Source organism: Ischnura elegans, chromosome 6, assembly GCF_921293095.1.
Source record: "Ischnura elegans chromosome 6, ioIscEleg1.1, whole genome shotgun sequence".
Taxonomy (NCBI): domain Eukaryota; kingdom Metazoa; phylum Arthropoda; class Insecta; order Odonata; family Coenagrionidae; genus Ischnura; species Ischnura elegans.
The window spans coordinates 31,449,859-31,471,589 of NC_060251.1; the positions used below are offsets into that span (position 1 = coordinate 31,449,859).

Below are 21,731 nucleotides of genomic sequence, written 5' to 3' on the forward strand. Positions count from 1 at the left end.
AGGAAACTTTTTTTTGGTACCACTCGAAATATGCATTCGACGTCAAACAATGGAAAAAGGATCGATTTCACGCGCATAATGACCGGGAAGTTTTTTTAAAGGCTTCAATAGACCTCTTTAATGAGCACTAGTAAAAGTCAATTTGAGTAAAAGTAAAATATTTATGTGACACACTTTCTAACTACGAAAAAATTGCATTGGTTTCTCTATTGTATCCGGTAAATATTTAAGCGATCGTATTCTACAATGAAATCGTTGAAAATGATTTTAAAGATAATTTTTAGAGCTGCAATATTTTATGTCCATTTAATTCTTCTATTCGTTTGTAGTTTAAAGGAAATGGCTAGAATGGATCTAGTCTGGTTGTCCTCTCGAACCGCGAGTCTTCTTAAGTCAAACCCCGTGAGTTTTCTCATTGCACGGAAACGAACCAGTCTTCCAATGTCATTAAATCAAACTGAATTTTAACACGCAGTGGCATTATTTGCAGTGATATTGCAGCAGATATTTTACAAATTATACGTTAGCTTTACCTCTCATCAAAAGACTACTGTGTAATTGTAAGAAAATATACTTCGACGGGTCGGCCAATTTACGAGAGACAGCTGTCTTTGTGCAGCTGCTAGATAATATATCCACCGCCAGAATTTCACTTTACTAGCAATTCATGTAGTATTAAACATTTCAAATATCCCATATACATTACCCTTTAATGATGTAGTAATAAAATTATTATGGGAGATGGGAGTGTTGTTCAAATTTCCCCAGAAGGTACCCAAACTCCACTGCGGTGAAAGTGGCGCAACTCCATTCGTGGCAATGCTTTTTTATTAATTTAAAATATTACATAAAAGGACCATTCTACAAAATTTTTATCTCAATTTTTTTTTAGTTTCAAGGAATTCGGAGGAATGCTATTTAATTAGAATGGCGCTGAGATCAATGGTTATGAAATAAATATTGTAATTATAATAAACTCTATGGGTTAGGGTTACCACGCAAGTCAAGCGAATGAACTCTATATTTTATACTTATGCTCTATGTTTCATAAAATTTGGCACTCCATCGTTAAAAGTTTCGCCACCCCTGCTTTAATGCTTCATATATATCGGCGTGAAAAACTACCAAATTTGCCATTTTTAAAAGTAAGCGCTTGTTATTTTCCTCGCTCTTTCCTCGCTGCAAAACAACTGCATAGCGAAACGCAACTCTAAAAACTGGTGCAAAAGACGATTCAAATACGAAAATTCGTGACATTTAAGTTGGAGTTCAAGCAGCATTGCAAAATAAGTATGGAGTTAATGAGTCCACAGTCAGTTAATTTAGTGATTTTCGCAATGACTAGGACTGCTTTTTCAATGTATTCGAAATTCATATGGGCCATAATGCCGTTTTTTGTGTTGGGCAAAATAGGTAAGTATGTGATATAGTACTGAACTTATAGTTCCCTTAAAAAGTGGCTCATTCGTGTATTTTGTGCATGTATCGCTGAGTAGATCAATATTTATTAACACTCATGGACCGTTGAAAAACATTCTACACTTCAAAGAACAGTCCGTAATAAAATCTGTCATTAACTACCCATACTGGTCAGAATTTTTGGTCACTGGAGCATTTATGACTCCCGTGATGCTTTCCAACCGGCGATTTAGTTGGTTTAGTGTGAGTTGTACGGATAAGACTTATCCACGCTTGTTGTAATGGAACTGAAGCACAACGCGAGTGATGTTTGTGAAAAATTTTCTCCTTAATTTATGGTAACCGTGGCAACCAAGGTCGTGCTCCAAGCAATGGCAATTTTGGGCTGTTTCGGGATGATTTCGGGTATTTCATCCGAAAGTGTAGAGTAGTTAACGCCTTCATATTATATTAATGTTTCTGTGAAAATATTTTTAACTCCTAAAGCTAATGATGTCTGATCTACCTTCACTACCTGGATATACTTTCCCCAACGGTCTTGTAAGTTACAGCATGTTCTGCGTTAATATCATGTGCGTATGCAGGAAAGTAATTTCACAAGTGAAATGAATTTGTTAACTTTAAAGGAAATTTTGGAAGTCTTTGATACCTCTGCGGGCGTAATTATCCCGGAATCGCTCTTGATTTTCTGTCGAAGATAATCATTACAGTTCATTTTTATGCAATTCTAATACGGTGTGGCGGTTGTAGGATGTTGAAGCAAATTTAAGGGGAGGACTTGTTCACAAACATGATCCCCCAAACTTGCCCCCGGAAATTTTATAAGTTGTGAGTTTTAAGTTTTTTAAGCATTTTGGAAGAATCACATGATAAACATTAGAACCCTGATAACTTGAATCTCGATATCTGAACACTCCAGGGAAAATCGACTAGCCCTACACATTTTTTCCTCTCACCCATAACGAATTTTTTGTGGGGGCTCGGGCCCCCTCAGGCCCCATGAAGTCGACCCCACTACTCTGCGGTGCTTAATACAAATCCGGAATTTATTTATTAATTTTTGCTTGCTGATTGTTTTAGATTTTTTAATCTGTGATAACGTGCTAAGTTATCCTTAAAGAACTGCAATCTTGACTTGATTAATTTTTAAGGCTATGTAATGTTCGGGTTGATTTATTTGTGCCTAAATTTCAGGAACTGACCTAAATCCCATTTTTAAGACATGCAGTCTGATGTGTCGACTTGAACATTCACCTGCCTGTATTTTTGTCCAGCAATTGGTATCAGGTAGCATCTGATAGGTGGACATGTCCTGTTATCCATTGAATCATTCTCCAGTCTTGATTAAATTAAACTTGTTAATTGTATTTTTAAGGAATTTCAAAAGTGGGTGGGCTCTAAATGCTGTTCATTTTTTTGTTGGTATGTAAATAACTGTTTTACTCAACTGAATTTTTATTCCCCTAAGCAAATGAATTACGGGTGCACACAAGCGTTCATGAAACATACTTATCATACACATTCATGAATTGACAACCCATGACAATACATTCTTAGTACAGCAAAAGAATTACTTAGGTCTAATGTATTATCAGGATATCTATATCATATCAAAGGTCAATTCTTCTAAAATGAGAAAATTTGAATATTATCGTTCACCATTGAAAGGGATATTATGCTTTGCTCAATTAAATCATCATAAATAATTTTAGTGTGGAGTTTTTTCATTTTGCTCAAATATGAGAAGGTTATTGTCATTAGTAATAATTTTATTTCTCATCCTTCTTGATATTATCATTTTATAGGGGCTTAATCTAGGAAATAAAGGTGTAAGTATTGCCATCTATTCAGAGTTTTTCTTTCTCGTTACAAAAATTTGGGAATTCATTTCAGGCAAAGAAGTTTCATCTTTCTCATGTCACTGATTTTAAAAGTGGACATCGTATGGTTTACAATGGCTTTGAAGGCACAAAAACTGAAGCATGTGACGCTGATTCTGTTGAACACTTAGTGCAAATGAGCCCATTAAGGTTGTACCATATCAATCACAATCCATTGCCTCATTTAAAGTTATTGCAACATAATTTTTAGGGATATTGAGTTGTAGCTGATTTTCAATTTTTGTTTTTTTTCCTCAGGTTTGATCCAGAGATAACTTATGGAAAGAAAAAAGAAGCCCCAGCCCAGTTTTTACCGCAGTTTTATCACTATGCCAATAAGACATTAACATTTAATGCCTTTTTCAAAGAAACGGTGTTTGAATCCCCATTAGAGCACTACAGAGTACGCCAAGTCAAAATTCATTACTTTTTGGAGGATGATACCGTTACCATCATAGAGCCTGAAGTCAAGGTATGTCACCTAGGCTCCAAGAGGTAACTACCCGAATATAGAATCTAGAAATATTCTTGATTGTATATGCTAGATACTCAGTTATCTGTAATTTGATTAGCTGTTCATGTAATTTGATTATCTTCATGTTATTTTTGTAAACTACGCAAGCCAGTCCTCTAAACTCTTCAATTATCTGCCTTTCCTGCTCTCCCATACGATCTCCTCTCTACTCTTCATTCCTTTAAAACCACTTTCTTTCAAATAAGTATGCACAAAATCTGCCAAAAAGCAAATCACAGAAATTAAAATGCATGGCACTAATTCTTCTCAGGTAAATAAAAAAATTATTTTATTTTCTAGGAATTTTTTCTAACCATTTTAAAATAAATATGTTTCAATCTTGAATAGCATCTACCGTCCTGAAAAAGCCTTAATAGTTTACATCACTTTGCTTCAGCTTTTTCGTACTACATTTAAAGAACTATTTTGGTATGAATATCTTGTAAAATTAATAATTCAGTGCAGTTTAGACTTGGGTATATATGTGTATGTATGTGAGTGATTTCCCAGAATATTTTCTCATAGTGATGAGTGATTGATAGTCATGAACACAGAGTCATAAATTCCCAGTTAAAAAAAAATTTAATGTTGTTACATTCCCTGCTTAGTTATGGTGCACCCCTGAAAGAATTAATTTTGTACTGTTTTAATAGCGGTCCACTGTTTTCTTTTCAGAATAGTGGTTTTAAACAAGGGAGACTTGTGCGTCGAAGCAAAATAGTTAAAAATGATGCTGGAGACTTTTACTCTTGGAAAGATTTCAATGTTGGTATTGATATACCAATTTATGGAATTGTTTATCACACTGTAAGCTGTGATGCCTTTACAAAGGTAAATTAATGTGTCTAATAGGGTGTTAAATGTTGTCATTGGAAGCCAATATGTATGTTAGTTGACTCCTTGAAGGGTGATCTTGATTCAGAGCTTGATTTTTCAAGCTCTTATCACTGACCATAGAACAGGTGCATATTCCTGTTAACATGTGTTACCACTGAGTTGCATGTTAATTGTGGGGTTACATTCCCAGGTCGAAAAATATACATAGTCTAACATTATTACATCTGTTGACAGTTATCATAACAAATAGAGTGCACCATCTCAAAATTAATGAGTAAATGTATACCCAGATTTGGGAAGTAACTGCAATGTTGGTACTTTCATAGTCCTGGTCATTGAGGGCAGGAGACATGAATATATTGCATTCTTTGTGATTGAGATTTACAATATTCACATAATATTCAATCACTTTTTAAATTATGCTGGCAAATTTTCTTCTTTCTATTTCTTCATAGAAGAACTTATTTGTGGACTGATAAAGTTCCAGTAACATGCTGTTTGTGACTTTGCAAAAGCAAACAAAAAATTACTCTTGGTATCAAACTCTATAGTTTGGAATTTTTAGTATTTAACCTTTAAAGGACAGCTTTGAATCCCAAATGTATCACTGCATGGCCGGGCATTTAAATGGCCTAGGTTTAAAATATGAGCAGCTCTCCAGTTAACTCTCGAGCAACGAAACTCATTATGAGCCGATTTTAAATGAAGTGTGTCTCAGTGGTCCCTAAAGGGACTGCGAGGCCATAAACAAAAACATTAGGTGGTCCCTTTTGGGGCCGGCTAGGACGATAAAGGTTAAAGAATGAAGTTCTCCCCTTTTCTCTTCATGCAAAATAATGTCCTTAGCATGCGCATACCCAGAGGGGGGCAGGCAAGGAGGTTGTAAATATACTGGAGGGGGCATAAATGAATTCCAAGCATTGAGCGCAGTGTGGCAGGAATGGGGGTGCTTGGGTAGGAAAGCCACACCTACACTGACCAAAACATTGATAATTCCATAAGAGTCAATGCTGACTACATATTTGGTGAAATATTCAGTCATGATTGCTGTTACATACATTAAAATAAACTATCGCAAACGAACACAGTAAACCTTTTTTCTATCATTATGGAAAGGCTTCGTGAAAATATGCCTCGAATATCTTTTCCCAAGGAAAAATTATTGTCAATCACCACATTTCGGCTGTGCAACTGGCTTAGCCGAAAATAACATATTACAAGTGTAAAATATCCATTCCCCAGCACTTCTACTGGTGATTAATAACATTACAGCCATTAGAAATCTTACGATAGGGTACCGGTTGCAAAAATAGTACGAAAGTATGTTCACGACGATATATTATCACCACAATATGACTATATGGACAGTTTAATATACTCGAACGATCGGAAAATTCTGATGACAATGGAGAAGTAACTGTTGCATTTTCATTTTATAAATCAGAGGTGATATAAGAAATAGAATACTCATGTCATGAATCCATTAGTCCTATGTCATACCAAAGCAAACACATAGTAGTTGATCAATTGGCTGATGGATTAATTGGAAGAAGAGTTAGGCTATATTGAATGTAGCCTAATTTTTTTATTCTTTCGGCATGTAAGGAATTCAGGGAAATGGTTTTCAAATAAAATTGTTATTCAGAGAAATGTCTTTCCCCAGTGTAGAATAAGAAAGGCAACCCCACCGTAGTCATGTCCACGAAGGGATTCAAAACATGAAAGAACGAAGTTTATTGCTCTGCAGCGAAAAGCTGGTACATACATATTTTTAAAAATTCTCTTTGTTTTATGTACTGTTTGCATTTTTGCAAAAAATTCCTTGAATCATATAATTCCTTCTACATGTTTCACCACCAAATTTTCCATATTAGTTTTTAAGCGTTAGATGTAAAATAAGCCAGGATTTATGGCTTACTTTAAAGGTAATGCTTTGCATAAATACTGAATGTATAAAAGAAATTGTTAAGTGTCCTTTCCTATTACGCATTTGTAAATGAGTTTTTTTTTATTGTAGGTCTTGTTTAACAATGAAAGACCAAGATTTAAATGTTGTCTTATGGATATGATATCTGCTCCAGGATATAGTAATATGCCCTACACTTTCAAATACACACAAACTAACAATGCCTTCTGTATTTGTTACGTGTACTATTAACCCTTTCGCTGCTGTTCAATCTCCGAAAACCTCACACGCGGCAAAAAGGTTAAAATGCATTTCGTGGGCACATGAGGCAGGTACTTCCAGGATGGGCGTGGTACACCCTCCAAAGGGTCGCTAATCCGGGACCCTTTTCTCGAGGAGCTCACCTACGCAGGACCATCTCATCAACCCTACCAGCGGGAGGCCTCTCTCCCGAAAAGTGACTGCTCTGACTGTAATTGGAAAATCAATCAATCAATCTGATCATCAAAAAATTATTGTTTTCATCGCACTCCTGCCAATCAACCAATCAAGTGCGTCTTTGAACCGTGTTTCTGCGATGAAAAATAATAATTTTGTTAACTTTGCTAAAAACGTGGCTGCGGACCAGCGGAAAATGGCCATTTTAGCAAAGTTAACAAAATCGTTATTTTTCATCGCAGAAACACAGCTCAAATACAGATTTGATTGCTTGATTGGCAGGAGTGCGATGAAAACAATAATTTTTTGATGATCGGATTCATTAATTGATTTTCAAATTGCAGTCAGAGCGGTCACTTTTTGGAAGGAAGGCCCCCAGCTGGTAGGGTCGATGAGACGGTCCTGAGTGGGTGATGTCGTGGAGGAATAGGGACCCTTCGAAGTGCTTTTGCGAAAGTGCATGGCAGGGAGGAAGAAAAAGTACGTCCACAGCAGTCTGCCATGCGAACGTACTAGGTACGTTCACAGCAGTGAAAGGGTTAAACATATGCTTTTGTCAATCCTGTGAAAGCAGTACTGAAGATTTAGATCAGACTAGCTGCAGGTATACTTGGTCACACCACAGCTAACTTGTTAATTACCGTATAAGCGTGTGTAAGAGGCGCACACGTGTAAGAGGCGCACCCCTATTTTGAGCATCGGAGCTATGAAGAAAAAAATTTTGGGCATTTTTTAAAATACTATCGCGCGGTGTTGCAGATGTACGCCTGGAATTTCGACAGTTATCGAACTTTCCTCTTTCAATATTAATTAAAAGAGGAAATTTTGATAACTGCGGCGGTAATAGCGGCATAAGAGGGAGTAGAAAGAGTTCCGATCCTCTCTTCGCATACGCCGTTGCTCTACGATGCTTGTCCTATTCACGAAGAATTTTGTTTAAATGCTCTCGCAGGAGTATTGCAATAGAATTGCAGCCGTGGAAAATTTGAAGGCAAAACACGACAGGCACATAGCATGAACCTTCCCAAGAGCTTGGACAACAATCTGAGCGCCGGGGCAATCTCAGCGCCGTGGGATAATAACCACGTCGTAGATTTAACGGAACCACACTCGGCCCTCCATCAGCCAATGCCTCTGCCATTTTTTTTCCTTTCCGAGACCCCAAAGGAAAATAGGAAAACATCAAGTTACAGGGGAACAATGGAAACGTGTTTCATCCCTACCCCGTCTCACCAACTGACCTTGATCGATCTCCCATTTTATGGAGGCCAAATGCTAGGTGAGTCATCTACTGAGCCCGAAGATATCTCGATAGCTTTCAATACAGTAAACTCTCGATTATACGAAGCAGGATTTTACGAAGTTTTCGATTATACGAAGTGATAGTGCGGTCCCGGCGAAAAGCCTATGGTAAATACATGGTGCTATTCGATTATACGAAGTTTCGATTATACGAAATGTTTCGAATTTACGAACCTCGGATCGGTCCCCAGGAGCAAAAGGCATTCGTTTATACGAACTATGGCGAAATATTTGTCAACAAAACTAGTTACGCCGGCGTAAGTAGCTAAAACAAATCAGCGCTTCCAACTGTGGTTCATCAAAAGTGTGAAATCGTAAATGACAGTGCAACTTTGGAGAGAAAGGGTTCGCCTAAAACCTCACGGTGGGAATTTAGGGGAAGTAGGACTTAATTAAAATCTCGCGACTGATATAATGCCCCTATTTACTTGCCTATTCGTAAACATCGCATCGACAATACTTCGTAGTTTAACATGTCAGGAAGGTCGAGCGGGGTATTTCGTACACTCCTAATTAACCCTTTGCACTGCTGTGAACGTACCTGGTACGTTCGCAAGGCAGGCTGCTGTGAACGTACTTCGAAGACTACTTGACTACTTTTCGCCGAAGCACTTCGAAGGGTCCCTAATCCGGGACCCTTTCCTCGACGAGCTCACCCTCGCTGGCCCCTCTCTTCGACCCTCCGAGCGTGGGGCCTTTTCTCCCCAAAAGTGACCGCTCTGACTGCATTTTGAAAATCTATCAATCAATTCCATCATCAAAAATAATTGTTTGCATCGCACTCCTGCCCATCAGGCATTCAAGTACGTCTCTGAACCGTGTTTCTGTGATGAGGAATAACTTTGTTAACTTTGCTAAAATGGCCAAGTTAATAAAATTGTCATTTTTCATCGCAGAAACACGGTTCAAAGACGTACTTTATTTCCTCCACTACAATCGCAAATTGCTGGAAATCGGCCGGATTCCCTTTGATAGCGCATCATGAGGATGTTCTCGAGGTTGGTAATTGATACAACTAGCCTACTAGTAATTCCACTGCTACAATATCACGGCTATGGTTGATTCGTTACGTTATACATTCAGGAAGCAGCAGCGGATAAAATCGCGGAGGAGATTAGAGGCTTAAAAGATGATTTTGAAAAATTCTTGGAAAAAGCAGGAAGAGCACAGCGCGCAACATCAAACGATTATATTGCCCTTGACGATGATCTCAGGGCTTGCGACAATGGGACGCCGGTACATGCGTCGGAAGAAGCAGCGGCCAGGACTAGTCATAATAGCAGTGACGACGAAGATGAAAGTGAAGCAATTTCACCAAATAAAAAAGAAGTACCCGCTGCCCTCCAAACATTAAGATATATTGATCTGGCTAACGAGTTAGGTCCCCAATTTCATTCCCATTTATGCAAGTGAGAAACCATGGTGGAAGCGGCGATGGAGAAGGGCAAAAAGGAAAAAAATAATTGATATTTTAGTAGTATCTTTTTGTGTATATAATAGCCTTCCTGAATAAACAACTTAAATATCTTAAGTATTGGGCTCTATTAACCACCAACTTATTTTTCAGTCCACTCGTAATGAAGACGCACTTCTAACCTTGAACTTTCTTCTCGCGCGTCTCCCCGTTTTCCCATGCCGAGAGATCTTTCTTTCCAAAGTCTTTGTTTACTTCCTCCCGCAACCTTCTGCTGATCTTGCTGACACCCATTTTATGCATCCCAAACCCCTCCTTCCCCAGCATTTCCCATTCACTCCCTCCCCCCTAAGGTGACAGAGGTCGAGTGCGTCGCAAAAAATACGGCCCCCAAACGTAGACTGAGGCAGAGCTGAAGGCCATTTCCCCACCCTTCTTTCTCCTGCCCCTTCACCACTGTTCACCACTCCTTTGTGCTGACCACACTTCTTTCCTCAGGCAATCCCCATCCCACTCTTATTCACCCCACCCACTGGGAACGTTCCCCGATTGTGGAGAAGGGCATGGTTCATCTTTACCTGCAACGGGGGTAAGTTATTAACCGGAGAGAGGCTGAAGAAGTATCTTCCACTATCAGGGAAATGGTGCCGCGCTTATAATTCCCTCTCTTCTTCTCTGCTGACGTTTCAATTGAAATTATTTTCTTTGCTCTTTCCTCACTATATTTATTTACGATTATTGCGCGACTATTTTTAGTGCTAAAGCTAAGAAAATCTTTTCTCTACGTCAATGATTCTTTGCATAACTTTCAATACGGAGGAGAAAGGGACACGAAAAGTAAATGAGGTGAATGTACAGATTTTTGCGTGTCATTTTTGGGAATTCACGCAAGTGAACCAATACTTCACACACGTTGAGAAATGATGAAACATCTCTTGTAGAAAAACAATCAATGCGGATAATAACGTTTCCCTTTTTATTTCTCCGATAATGGAAGATGTTTCTCCTGTCGTTTTCCGGTTGGAACCTTGCTCCTGTCGGCATAAAAGAAGATAGAGAAATACTATATGAACATAGCACTTCATACCAGGTATGAAGAATATGGTCCGGATGAAGAATAAAGTCTTTCGTAGCAACGTCTGCGAAGATGATGGAGCACAGTATCCGGACGGAGAGCTCAAACAGAATTTACTTCAAATATTCGCCAGAAGATAATCATATCCTACGAAATTTAGAATCGTGACTGAATCTCAACAAAAATAACCAATGGAAAAGATAGCACATTCAACTGAATATACAGAGTAACTTGAAATATTAACTTACGAAGGTTATTTAGGAAACGGGTGGAGGCCCTCGTTTTTCTTTTTTTTCTCGTCACTGAGCGATAGAGGGCGACATAAATGGCGGTTAGGCCGGCTGCCGCTAACATTCCGTGGGTGCTGGAAACAAATATCTATCTTACGCGAACTTAATAGTTGTTATTTGCTCCTAACCATAAATTTATAACATTAAATTCTTATAATAAACTTTGCAATTCATTATTTGATTACGTTTTCTAAACTGGTCGGGAATTTCTTAAGCGATCGTTGATGTTGAAGTATGAACAAGAAATGGGAATTTTATGGTGGTATAATTATTTAACGATTTTTCACATCATAAATCGATAACAAAAAGCCTTTTCTATGAATTATACAGAGAATAACCACCGAAAACATTTAAATAAGACCACTAAAGACAAAAAACGGCGGAAGAAACAAAAGCGAATATTTTTTTCGTGACTTATGAAAAAGGTTTGAATTTACGAAACTCGATTTTACGAAGTGCCGATTTTCCGGTCCCACTGACTTCGTAAAATCAAGAGTTTACTGTAGTTGTATGACACGCACGAGGTTCAAATAAAAGAAAGAGATCTAACGCGACGCATATCTGACAGAATTTGAATTTTTTAAGCTCTAATTGTTTGACACAAAGATTTATAGCTACAACAAGGCTACTAATATTCAAAATAGTCCAAACAGGACAATTTCGGAAGAAACAAGTGTAGCATAAGCGCATTCAAACAAGACGAGACGGACTGGAAACTTTAGGCAACGCAAACCGCGTATATCACTTTGCTGCGCCTTCACCCCTTCGCTTTGAAGGCAACGACGTCAATGCAAGATCGGACGTGTTCTTCCCGTGCTCCTTCGCTCATAGCCTCGTAGCTTGAAATACGGAGGGGAGGGAGCACGCTCCTTCCCCTCCGTATTTCCTTGCTTGCTTCGAAGACGGAGGGTTCGCGCTCCTTCCCCTCGACCTCTCCTTCCGCGCTCTTCACTTATAAGCATTTCTGATTTCTTCCATCCACAATTTAGTCCAACAATGAACACACTCGTTCGAATTTTTTAAAACGCAGGTTTTGACACCAATATAATTTTCAGTTGCAATAATCCTCATATTAGCGTCTGAAGATGATTTTTGGAAAATCAGGTCCTCAGCGTAATGGAAATCACTCGGCAAGACAGGTATTGACTATTGACCAGGTATGTCATCCAAAAATACGCGTTTCTCTACGTTTGATAACCGATTACTATATGCAGTATAAATGCCGCGGGATGCCCACTCGTGGCAGTAAATTTAGCGCGCCCTCCGGAGCGAAAAAACCCCGCACGATCTTTTCCATGTTCACCTCCGGGGAACCGACGTGACGGCGCGATGCTTAAAAGAAAAGCAAACAGGAGCATTTTAAAAATACGTCACTAAGGGAGAAACTCTCCTGCCTACCGCTTGTTTTTTACCTAGGATTACAGATGACTGACTCACACTGAAAACCAAGGACACTCAGTTCCCCTTACACTTGCGACCGGTGAAGGGGAGGGGGGAAGATAAGAAGTTTGTGTAAGAGGCGCACCCTAATTTTCGGCTGCAATGTCTGGGAAAAAAGGTGCGCCTCTTATACGATACTCCCCTACTACAATACTCCTACACTACATGAGAAATAAAAACCTGATAATCCATTCCCTTTTGTGATGGATAATACAAGAATTTAATTGCAAGAAGCTTAAGGCATTATTTGCATGATGCTTGGCTATTGTATATCTATACAAAAACAGAAAGTTATAATATATGAATCATTCACTCAGAATTTTAGCCTTGGCACTGGAAAGGTTTTGAGTTTTATTTGTTAAGGAAATAAGAGGGTATTTCTGCATCCTGATTTTTAATGAAGCGTGGTTCCCATGCATGAAACTTTTTGTATTTAAAATAATCAGTTAATTGTTGCAAATTTTTCATTTCAGGAGTTTCTTTTAAGCCAAGGTATTGTGATTGGTGAATCTGAGAACATGCCCGCAGACCCCTATATTGAGAAAAGGAAGTGTATTGATAAACAGCAGTTACCTGCGACAACAATGTCTCCTGATGATAAACTTAGGAGATTCTTAGAGTACGATGGTAAAATTCTAAGGTGAGGAAAGAGTTTGCATCTGTGCATGTTGCTTATCAACTTCATTTCTTTAATGTGTATGGCTTTTCTCATGTTGGAAGAATTTTTATGAAACAAGGAGAGTAATTCAGGTAGTAAGGTTGGGAATAAAGGAAGGTACAGACAGATTAGTTGGTTGATTGTCTTGGAACAGAGCTTATTTTTCATGAATGAAATCAGGTCATAAAAAATTAACTGCTACATGTGGTTGTGATTCTGTGGAAGGAGACACAGATTTCTGCAAATAACCCTTTCAAGACGGTGGAGTTCTCGCCTTAGTGTGACTGCTGTACTGAGCCCCGAGAGATTCTTCCATTCCCTCCATACGGAGAATTTTTGCAGGACATTCGTGAAGAAGGGTGTTGCAGATAATCACACACTATCAGCACCATCCTTTGTCGACCCTTCCTAGCAGGGACTCCGCATTATCTCGGACTCCGAGGGTAGTCGGGCTCCCTCCTTTTTGGGTTTATAAACATACCAGCGGGATTGGTTCGCTGTCAATCATGCTTTGTTTATATGAATTAGCTTTATTGATAATTGTTGCTTGAACGTGAATTGCAGACTTCGAATTGAATTCCTCGTTTTATTCTGAGAATTGTCAAATTTTTAACGAAGCTCTACCCTCAATATTAACCCTTAACCGGTGACGTGCGGTCTGAGAGACTGCTGCGTTTCTAAAATTATGAATATTTTCAGAATTAAGATTTCAAAATATCTATAATTCTCGTTAGCTTCATATTTTTGCATAACAAGGACATCCCACTCTTAAAATTTAATGTTCCTTTTATTAATTTCTGTAAATTTGCAATTGAACTCGATTAGCGGTCTGTGAGACCGCACGTCACTTACTAAGAATGCATCAAGTAAAGGAATAAGCGGGATAAATTTCATGGCTACTTACTACTTAGCCTTCCAACTTTAACATTTAGGGTCTTTTTTGAATCTGGCGAAATATTGATGCATAAATATAATAATTATAACTCAAGTGTTTTTGGCATATGTTTTTTTGATCCTGCTTCAATTCACAATTTTTTATTACAAATTGGTTCGTGTTGGGAGTGTAAAAATTTTACTATAAGTTTTAAAATAGTTAAGCATTCAAAGAAAAATTAAACAAAACAATAAAAATGGCATAGCAATATTTTATGAATTTTTGATTTATTGCGGTCTCCCAGACCGCACGTCACTGGTAGTGTAACAAGAATTGCACGTCACTGGTTATGGGTTAATGCATTTAATGCAGCACCAATTTCTATGTTGATGTCTATGCTGAAATCAATATATAAGTTAATTATTCTTAGTTTATATTTTTTGAGAAAGGAACAAATATTTATTTCCCAAAATGACTGGATAAACAACTGTATGGCCGCTGTCCCTTACCGCTAAGAGGGGTAATGTAAGACAAGGGGTCCGGGTGACTGCACCTGGATTTCGAGGATGCGGCCTAAGCTCTGCTGTGTTGGGTCCAGAAACAAAGACATCAAACACCTGTGACTGTCATAAAAGGGGGAGAGCTAGGAAACGTGTATATTCAGCATTCGTTCACCTGCGTAGGAAAATCTCCGATGAAAATTTGCTGCTTTCGTCTCCCAGGTCAAAAAATGTCCAGATACATATTTTTGTCTTTAGTGGGGAAAAGGTTAATAATATGACTCCTTTTTCTTAATTTTGGCATTTTTTTACGTATCTTTGGTTGAAGAGTTAATCCATTATGTTGTCTTTATATTTTTTTAAGTTGATATATCTGAAAGTGAGTTTGAATGAAATGTGACATTGAAAATACTGGCTTTGAATAAGCAATAATAGAAAAAGAACACCAAGTATCAGCAAATAAGTAAGCTCCAAATTAGGAGATTATGTGTTAGTGTTCATGAACACTTCTGTTTGGCTCACTCAGTGGAGGAAATTCTGCTCAACTCTGCTGACAGCTTGCTCTGTCAAAGAATCTTATTAGCAAAAAAAGGGTTATTATTTCCTTACTCAAACTTTTGTGTGAATATTCCTTGCCTTATCCACCTGAAGCTTGTAATAGAAGTGAATTTTGTAGTTAGGATGTAATGTCTTTGTATGAGTGCTTAGAATCACAATTTTATGGCATTTTGAATATAAATGATCTTACGTATTTGCTGCCTGTGAGGTGTAAGTAATAGGAATTTTTAAGGAGATATTTTAAAATTGAAGACCATATTTCAACGCATCAAGATTGTGATACTGTGTATGTATCTCCTGTTTGAAGTTCCCATTAATTGTCATGGGAGCAAATTCCCTTTGAGTGGAAATCAAACAACAACAAACGCACAGCTTTCTGGGCCACTGGGTAGACCAATACGCTATCCAGTTTTCTTGAATCTGATGGTAATTTACTGAGGTTCATGGTGCTAAGCTAATACATACATAGTTACGTATGCAGTACTAATCCAAGAAAAAATTATTATCTATATTTTTTGGCCATTGCAGTTAATCAAAGGTCTTTTAGAAGGATATTAAGTCTCTTTTACGTAAGTAGAATCAATTTTCATGACTCAACCGGATGACTTTTGCAGGTTTAATGTTGTTTGGGACTACAGAGATGAGGAATTTGGGGAATTGAGGCCTTATACACTGTGCTACTACCTAGCTGATGACACCATTGAAGTGAGGGAAGTAAGGAAGCGGAACGACGGCCGGGACCCATTCCCACTTCTCCTGCGGAGGCAAAAACTACCAAAGAACTGGAAGGATGTTGGAGGTTTGTTTTGTAACACCTTCTGCTTTATCTTCCCTGTCTTAAACATTCAACCTATTTACTGTGATGCCAAAATCATGAACTGACTCTGGATATTGAAATGAGAGAACTTTTATCATTTTACGGGACAGAGCCTGCCCATTGGTATAACAGAATTTTTTCCAACATGAATTTTTTCCTGAAATTTTCACTTTAATGCTACATTCAAACGAATGATATTTAGGACACTCATCCTAGCAAAAAGTACAAAAATTAATTGATTATTGAAAACTGTCACAAGGACAGGAGACAATTAATAATTGAACAAAACACTAATGAGTGGATGAGCAGCCAATGATGCATATCTGATCCGGTAGTTGCATAAACACATGGCAACCCACAAAAGAATGCTGGTGTTTCAAAAATTGTTTAAGTACAGATTTTGATGTAATTTTGCCATTTTAATTCTCATAAGTTTTCTACTGATAACATGGCACTGCCCAGAATCTCAGCCCAACTTCATGGTACCCTCATCAAAGATGAATTAAGTGGCGGCAGCAGTGTATTTCACTGATGACACCAGTCACTGTGTCATCAGTGAAATACACTGTGTCACATTTGCAGTCTAATATTTTTAAATTACTCGATAATTTTAATGTTTAAATTTAATATCTGTACCTACTTGGTGTTCTTTTGTTTTCTGATTTGCAAATATGAATGAATTAGACTGCAAATGATAATAATTTGGGCTTTTGTTGAGGACAATAATCAGTCTCATGCTTCAATGATTTGCAAATTAGTCATAAATTATTGTGCTTGTTATAAAATTCTGAGCAAACTTCCTGATTTAAGATTTCTTGAAAAAATTTCTTGTTTTCATTCTGATTCGAGTGACTGTGAAGAATAATCTTATCTTTAATCAAAAGATGTTTTGCAAGATGTGCACTTTTTTGTGAAGAAGATAATTCTAAATGATGCACTGAATAGTAGAGGCCTTCTTGTTGTAGAAATCCATCTTACTGATTTGTGAATGAAAAACTTTGCTGTTTCTAAATCTAAATTCTAAATCTAAAGTCATCAGAGATGTTCATATACAGTAGAACCTCGCTTTTACGCCCCCGCATTTTACGTTTTCCCGCAATTTGCGACATTTTCGTCAAGTCCCGATGATTTAAGTATCTCTACAATGTTAAGTCTTCCCCGCATTTACGCTGACGAAATTTCAAATGACCTGCTATTTACGCCAGGCCGCCAAAGGGAACATGGCGGATAGCGCACCGTAATCAAGAAGAAAGAGATCGGAGCCTGGGATAACTTTTTTGCAAGAAGGTTGTAAATATAGGAAAGGAAGTTGTATTTACAACCTCCTCGCCTTTTTGGCATACCTGTTACCAGCGCCACTATCATTAATACGGCCTCTTTGAAATACTACAACAATTCCTTCTTCATCTGTTTCTGACCACTATCGCGGGCACAGAGTTTATATGAGTATTTATGATCGCGGGATTTGCTGGAGATAGGTTGTTTGCGACGATTAAATTTCATTCCATTTGTTGGTGGTAAATATTGCAGGTTTTCCACTTCACTTGTAAGCATCGTAGTTACGAATATAGACGCTATGATTATATTCGTGGTCGTTCTCGTGATGATCCACGCAATGGGTGTTCTCCTTCGCGTACATTATTACCAAGTTCTTCGATCAATTTTAAAGTCGTTTTAATCTTAATCTCTTTTTCCCTGCTCTTTTCGTGACAGCGTCAATAAACGCGAATCAAATACGGAATGGCCCAGAAACGAGAGAGGAAAACTTTTTCAATAGAAGATAAAATTAAAATTTTGGGAAGAGATGACTCAAATGTAGGCTCACGTGTTTCCCTTGCCAAAGAGCTTGGGATTCCAGTGTCCACGTTAAACAATGTTGTTAAAACTCGCAAAAAGATAGAAACCGGTGCAGTGGAATGCGGACCCGGTGCGAAGAGGCGAAAATATGTTAAGTACTCGAAATATGATAGACTTGAAGAAATTTTAAAAGAATGGTGTCAGTACACTAGGTCCTCAAACATACCCATCAGCGGAATTATTATAAAGGAAAAAGCGCAGCATATGGCAATGAGGCTGGGAATTGAAGACTTCAAGGCTTCAAATGGATGGTTAAGCGGGTTTAAGACTAGGCATAATGTTGTATACAAAACAGTTTGCGATGAGTCCAATAGTATTGATCCCCTAACAGTGGCACAGTGGAAGAAACATTGTTTAAGTGAGCATATACATAGAAGGGTATGCTCCAAAAGACATTTTCAATTTAGATGAGACGGGCCATTTTTTCAATACACTTCCCTGTAAGACTTTAGAGGTGAATCTTGCCCTTGTTGAAAGCATAGCAAAGCTCGTTTAACAGTATTGTTAGGTGCTAATGCTAATGGTAGTGAAATGTTAAGGCCATTTGTCATTGGAAAATCCAAAATCCCAGATGTTTTAAAAATATCAAGACATATCCCACAATCTATGCCGCTAATACCAAAGCTTGGATGACGTTACATTTCTTTCAGGAACAAATGCAGGCTCTAGATGCCAATATGGGTGGACAAAACCGAAAAATTATAGTATTTTTAGACCAATGCCCAACCCACCCAAAAAATATGAATTTGAGGAATATAAAACTGGTGTTCTTCCCACCAAATTGTACCAGCCAATTACAGCCATTAGATTTTGCGATAATCCATGTATTCAAATCCAACTACCGCAGGATTCTAGTGAGAAAAGCAATTAATCTTATAGACAGTGAGAGGGACCCTAACAGCTTCAAAGTATCAGTTTTAGATGCACTACACTATGTAGCACGATCATGGAAAGTAGTTGATGAGGGAGAAATCGCAAATTGTTTAAAAAGCTGATGAGGAACATTTAAAAGACTGATCTATGAAATCAGAAAATATGATCTTAAAATCTAATCAGAAAATATGATCTACCTCACTGAGAGTTCAGTACTAATAAAGATTTTTTTGTTATCATAATTAAAGGTTTTATACCTACTATTCATTTAGAACATGATCCACATGAAAAAAAGAACAGTTAACTATATTTAAAGGGGTTGTTTTTCATTAAATTGTTCCTAACCTCGATTTTACACTTTCCCGCAATTTACACTTTTTTTCCTTGACCCCGTCAAAAGTGTAAAAGAGGGGTTTTACTGTACATAATATTTTGATTTCTAAATTATTTTCCTGTGTCAATTGGTATCAATCTTGCCATAAATCATATTTCAAGCGTCATTTGTGTATATGTCAAACAAACCAGATCAGAAACGTTTAAGTTGGCTACTGAGCTTCTATCCTATTTTGGCTTGATTTAAATGAGTATTTTTGTAGCAAGTTTGAAAGACAGTAAAAATTTTGATAAAAAAGAAATGCTTGACGTACTACCCATGCCATATTGGAGTAGAGGCTACAAGACATGTGCCTCAACCAAAGACCCTGTGCAAGCTGGCATCCTATTGGTTGTAGGTTTAAAAGCACAAGTGCCCAAGGTCAGATCATAGATTGTAAGATTTTTAAGAATTACAGTGAGTCCTCGTTCTACGTCACCCCGTTTAACGTCATTTGGCGATAACGTCACGAAAATTTTGAGATCGTCATTCATTTATCGCGTCTTCGCTTTGCAATAACGTCAAGTCTTTTAAATTTCGCACGAGAAAAAAGGCGAAGTGGCAGGCGTTGCAGGTTGTTCGTTTCGTGGGCGGTAATAAAGTCAGTCTATACAAAGTGTAAAACGGTGTGTATATTGTTAATTGCGATTACGGTTTTAGCAAATTTTAGCATAAGAAACATTTCCGTGAAAATGTCCAAGAGAACAATGCTCACAATAATGTTGGATCCTGTTACTGCGATGATGTTTCAGCGATGATGATGCCCTGGCGACGCCCGTCCGCCTCAATTCGCAATTGAAACCATCTCTTCGATTTCATAATCCCAGTTTGCCTGGCCTCGTTCATTTCCTCCATTTTGATTTCGCTCCTGACTGGTCGGAAAAGAAATTCTCGTAGCGAATGTAGTGCCTATGGACCGCTGCTCCGGAGCACCGTCTGTAGCGTCTGGTAAAGGAAGTAGCATTCATTGGACCGCACCCCATAGCAAAGCTGAAAAGCAAATGCAGGAAGATACAAAAATGGAGAAGGATTTATGTCACTGCTGCTATTGTCGTCGATGAAGACAGGAACTTGTATTTATATCATAGTTTGGCATTCCCATCGTAAAAAATGCCCCAGATATGATACGCTAAAATTTTTTCACATAGGAATTGTGAGGTCTAGGAGCCAATATTCACTTTTTACATTGTTTTTATGGGATATTATGCTTCGATTAACGTCATTTCGTTTATCGTCACATTTTTCAGGAACGGTAAGTGACTTTAAACGAGGACTCACTGTAGTTTCAAGTGGTTGTCAAGTAATAATTGAAAAACTCAATTCCTGCAATCATTCCTGTTTAAATCTACATTTATGTGTTATTTATCTCAATTTAACACTCATTAAAAGGTTTTGAGCACCTATTTAAGTAGAACATAACTCTAGTTAGAGCTTAATTTTCAATCCTATCAAAGGCTCTTGCACTTTAAATCATATGTGCCACTTTCAGAAACTTTGAATCTTAAAGCACTCAAGCATAAGAAACATTTCCATGTTTTCTTTGTTCTTCTTGTGTCTTATTTTACCTGTTATATATTTATTTCAGTTAATTTTCCATCCATAAGCTTGGAAGTTACTGATGCAGATGTAACAGAGTACTACTCCCCGAAGGATCTCATGGTTGGAAACACTGTATTTGTTCTTGGCCGAAGGTAATCAGTGTCAATATAATACTCAACCCCTGTATAAGAATAGTTTTAACTTTTGTAATTTAATATGAGGTACCTTTGTCATAGATTGCTTTGCTGTAATTTTTTGACAGTCTTATTGTGGCATCAGAATGGACAGAAAAGTTAAAGATGATTAAAATCGCATTTAAATATTTGAAATTTGTGATAAAAATAAAATTCACATAATTGCAGGAAAACCTCTGACTTCACATTGTTGCATTTGTAAATTTTGCACTCGCCTATTTATGCATTCATAATTAGTGATATTTGGAAGCCTTTTCGGTCATCTAACAGTGTAAGCTTTTTGTTGTAACCATGGTCCTTATATACTGGTTGCTAATCTCCCGACATATTCCGGCTCGGGAGTGTTGCCTGAGATTCCGCTTCCACCCCTCAAACCCCTCACACGCCTCCCCTCAAACACAACTATGGGCACAGTGCGCTGTCACTAGGGGATATATGGAACTAACTGCACTGTCGGCGGCGGTATATGCTTTCGACAGAGCAGTTAGTTCCATATTTCCCCTAGTGACAGTGCACTGTGCCCATAGTTGTGTTTGAGGGGAGGCGTGTTAGGGGTTTGAGGGGTGGAAGCGGAATCTCAGGCAACAAACGCCGAGCCGGAGATTAGTAACCAGTATATAAGGGCCATGGTTGTAACCAAAGTTTTCAAGTCCCACTTGGGGTCCATTCTCAAGAAGAATGATGGCAAGGGTTTGAGTTGGTATTGTGGCTAGAGTGTTGGCTTCTTACCCCATAGGCCTGGATTCAAATCCCAGAAGTGGCTGAGATTTTTCATTCTGCCCAATCTCTGCTCGAATGCTTTGCGGAGGGCACTTGAAGTACAGCCTCTGTCAGTCGGATAAGACGTTAAGCCATGGTCTCTTGGGTGCTTTTCATAATGAGCAGGCGAAAGCCTATACATACCAGCTGTCTCTCCACCCATCTTTTCCTATGGTGCAATTGACCATAGCTGTCGGTCACCTCCTCCAAATGC

General features: G+C 38.1%; 1 protein-coding gene across 4 annotated transcripts in view; it reads left to right on the forward strand.

Annotated features, from left to right (window-relative positions):
• The first annotated feature begins 1,221 nt into the window (after window positions 1–1,221).
• LOC124160484 (EF-hand domain-containing protein 1-like) overlaps window positions 1,222–21,731 on the forward strand; it is a 36,091-nt gene continuing 15,581 nt past the window's right edge. The window contains exons 1-7 of one of the 4 annotated variants that reach the window (XM_046536338.1): window positions 1,222–1,413; window positions 3,313–3,449; window positions 3,558–3,771; window positions 4,489–4,644; window positions 12,989–13,155; window positions 15,720–15,904; window positions 20,611–20,716. In XM_046536338.1, the coding sequence (XP_046392294.1) occupies window positions 3,364–3,449; window positions 3,558–3,771; window positions 4,489–4,644; window positions 12,989–13,155; window positions 15,720–15,904; window positions 20,611–20,716 (914 nt within the window). In that variant the 5' untranslated portion in view covers window positions 1,222–1,413; window positions 3,313–3,363. Of the gene's footprint in view, window positions 1,414–1,766; window positions 1,960–3,312; window positions 3,450–3,557; window positions 3,772–4,488; window positions 4,645–12,988; window positions 13,156–15,719; window positions 15,905–20,610; window positions 20,717–21,731 lie in introns of those variants that run through there. The other 3 variants (XM_046536337.1, XM_046536339.1, XM_046536340.1) reach the window with 3 other exon arrangements.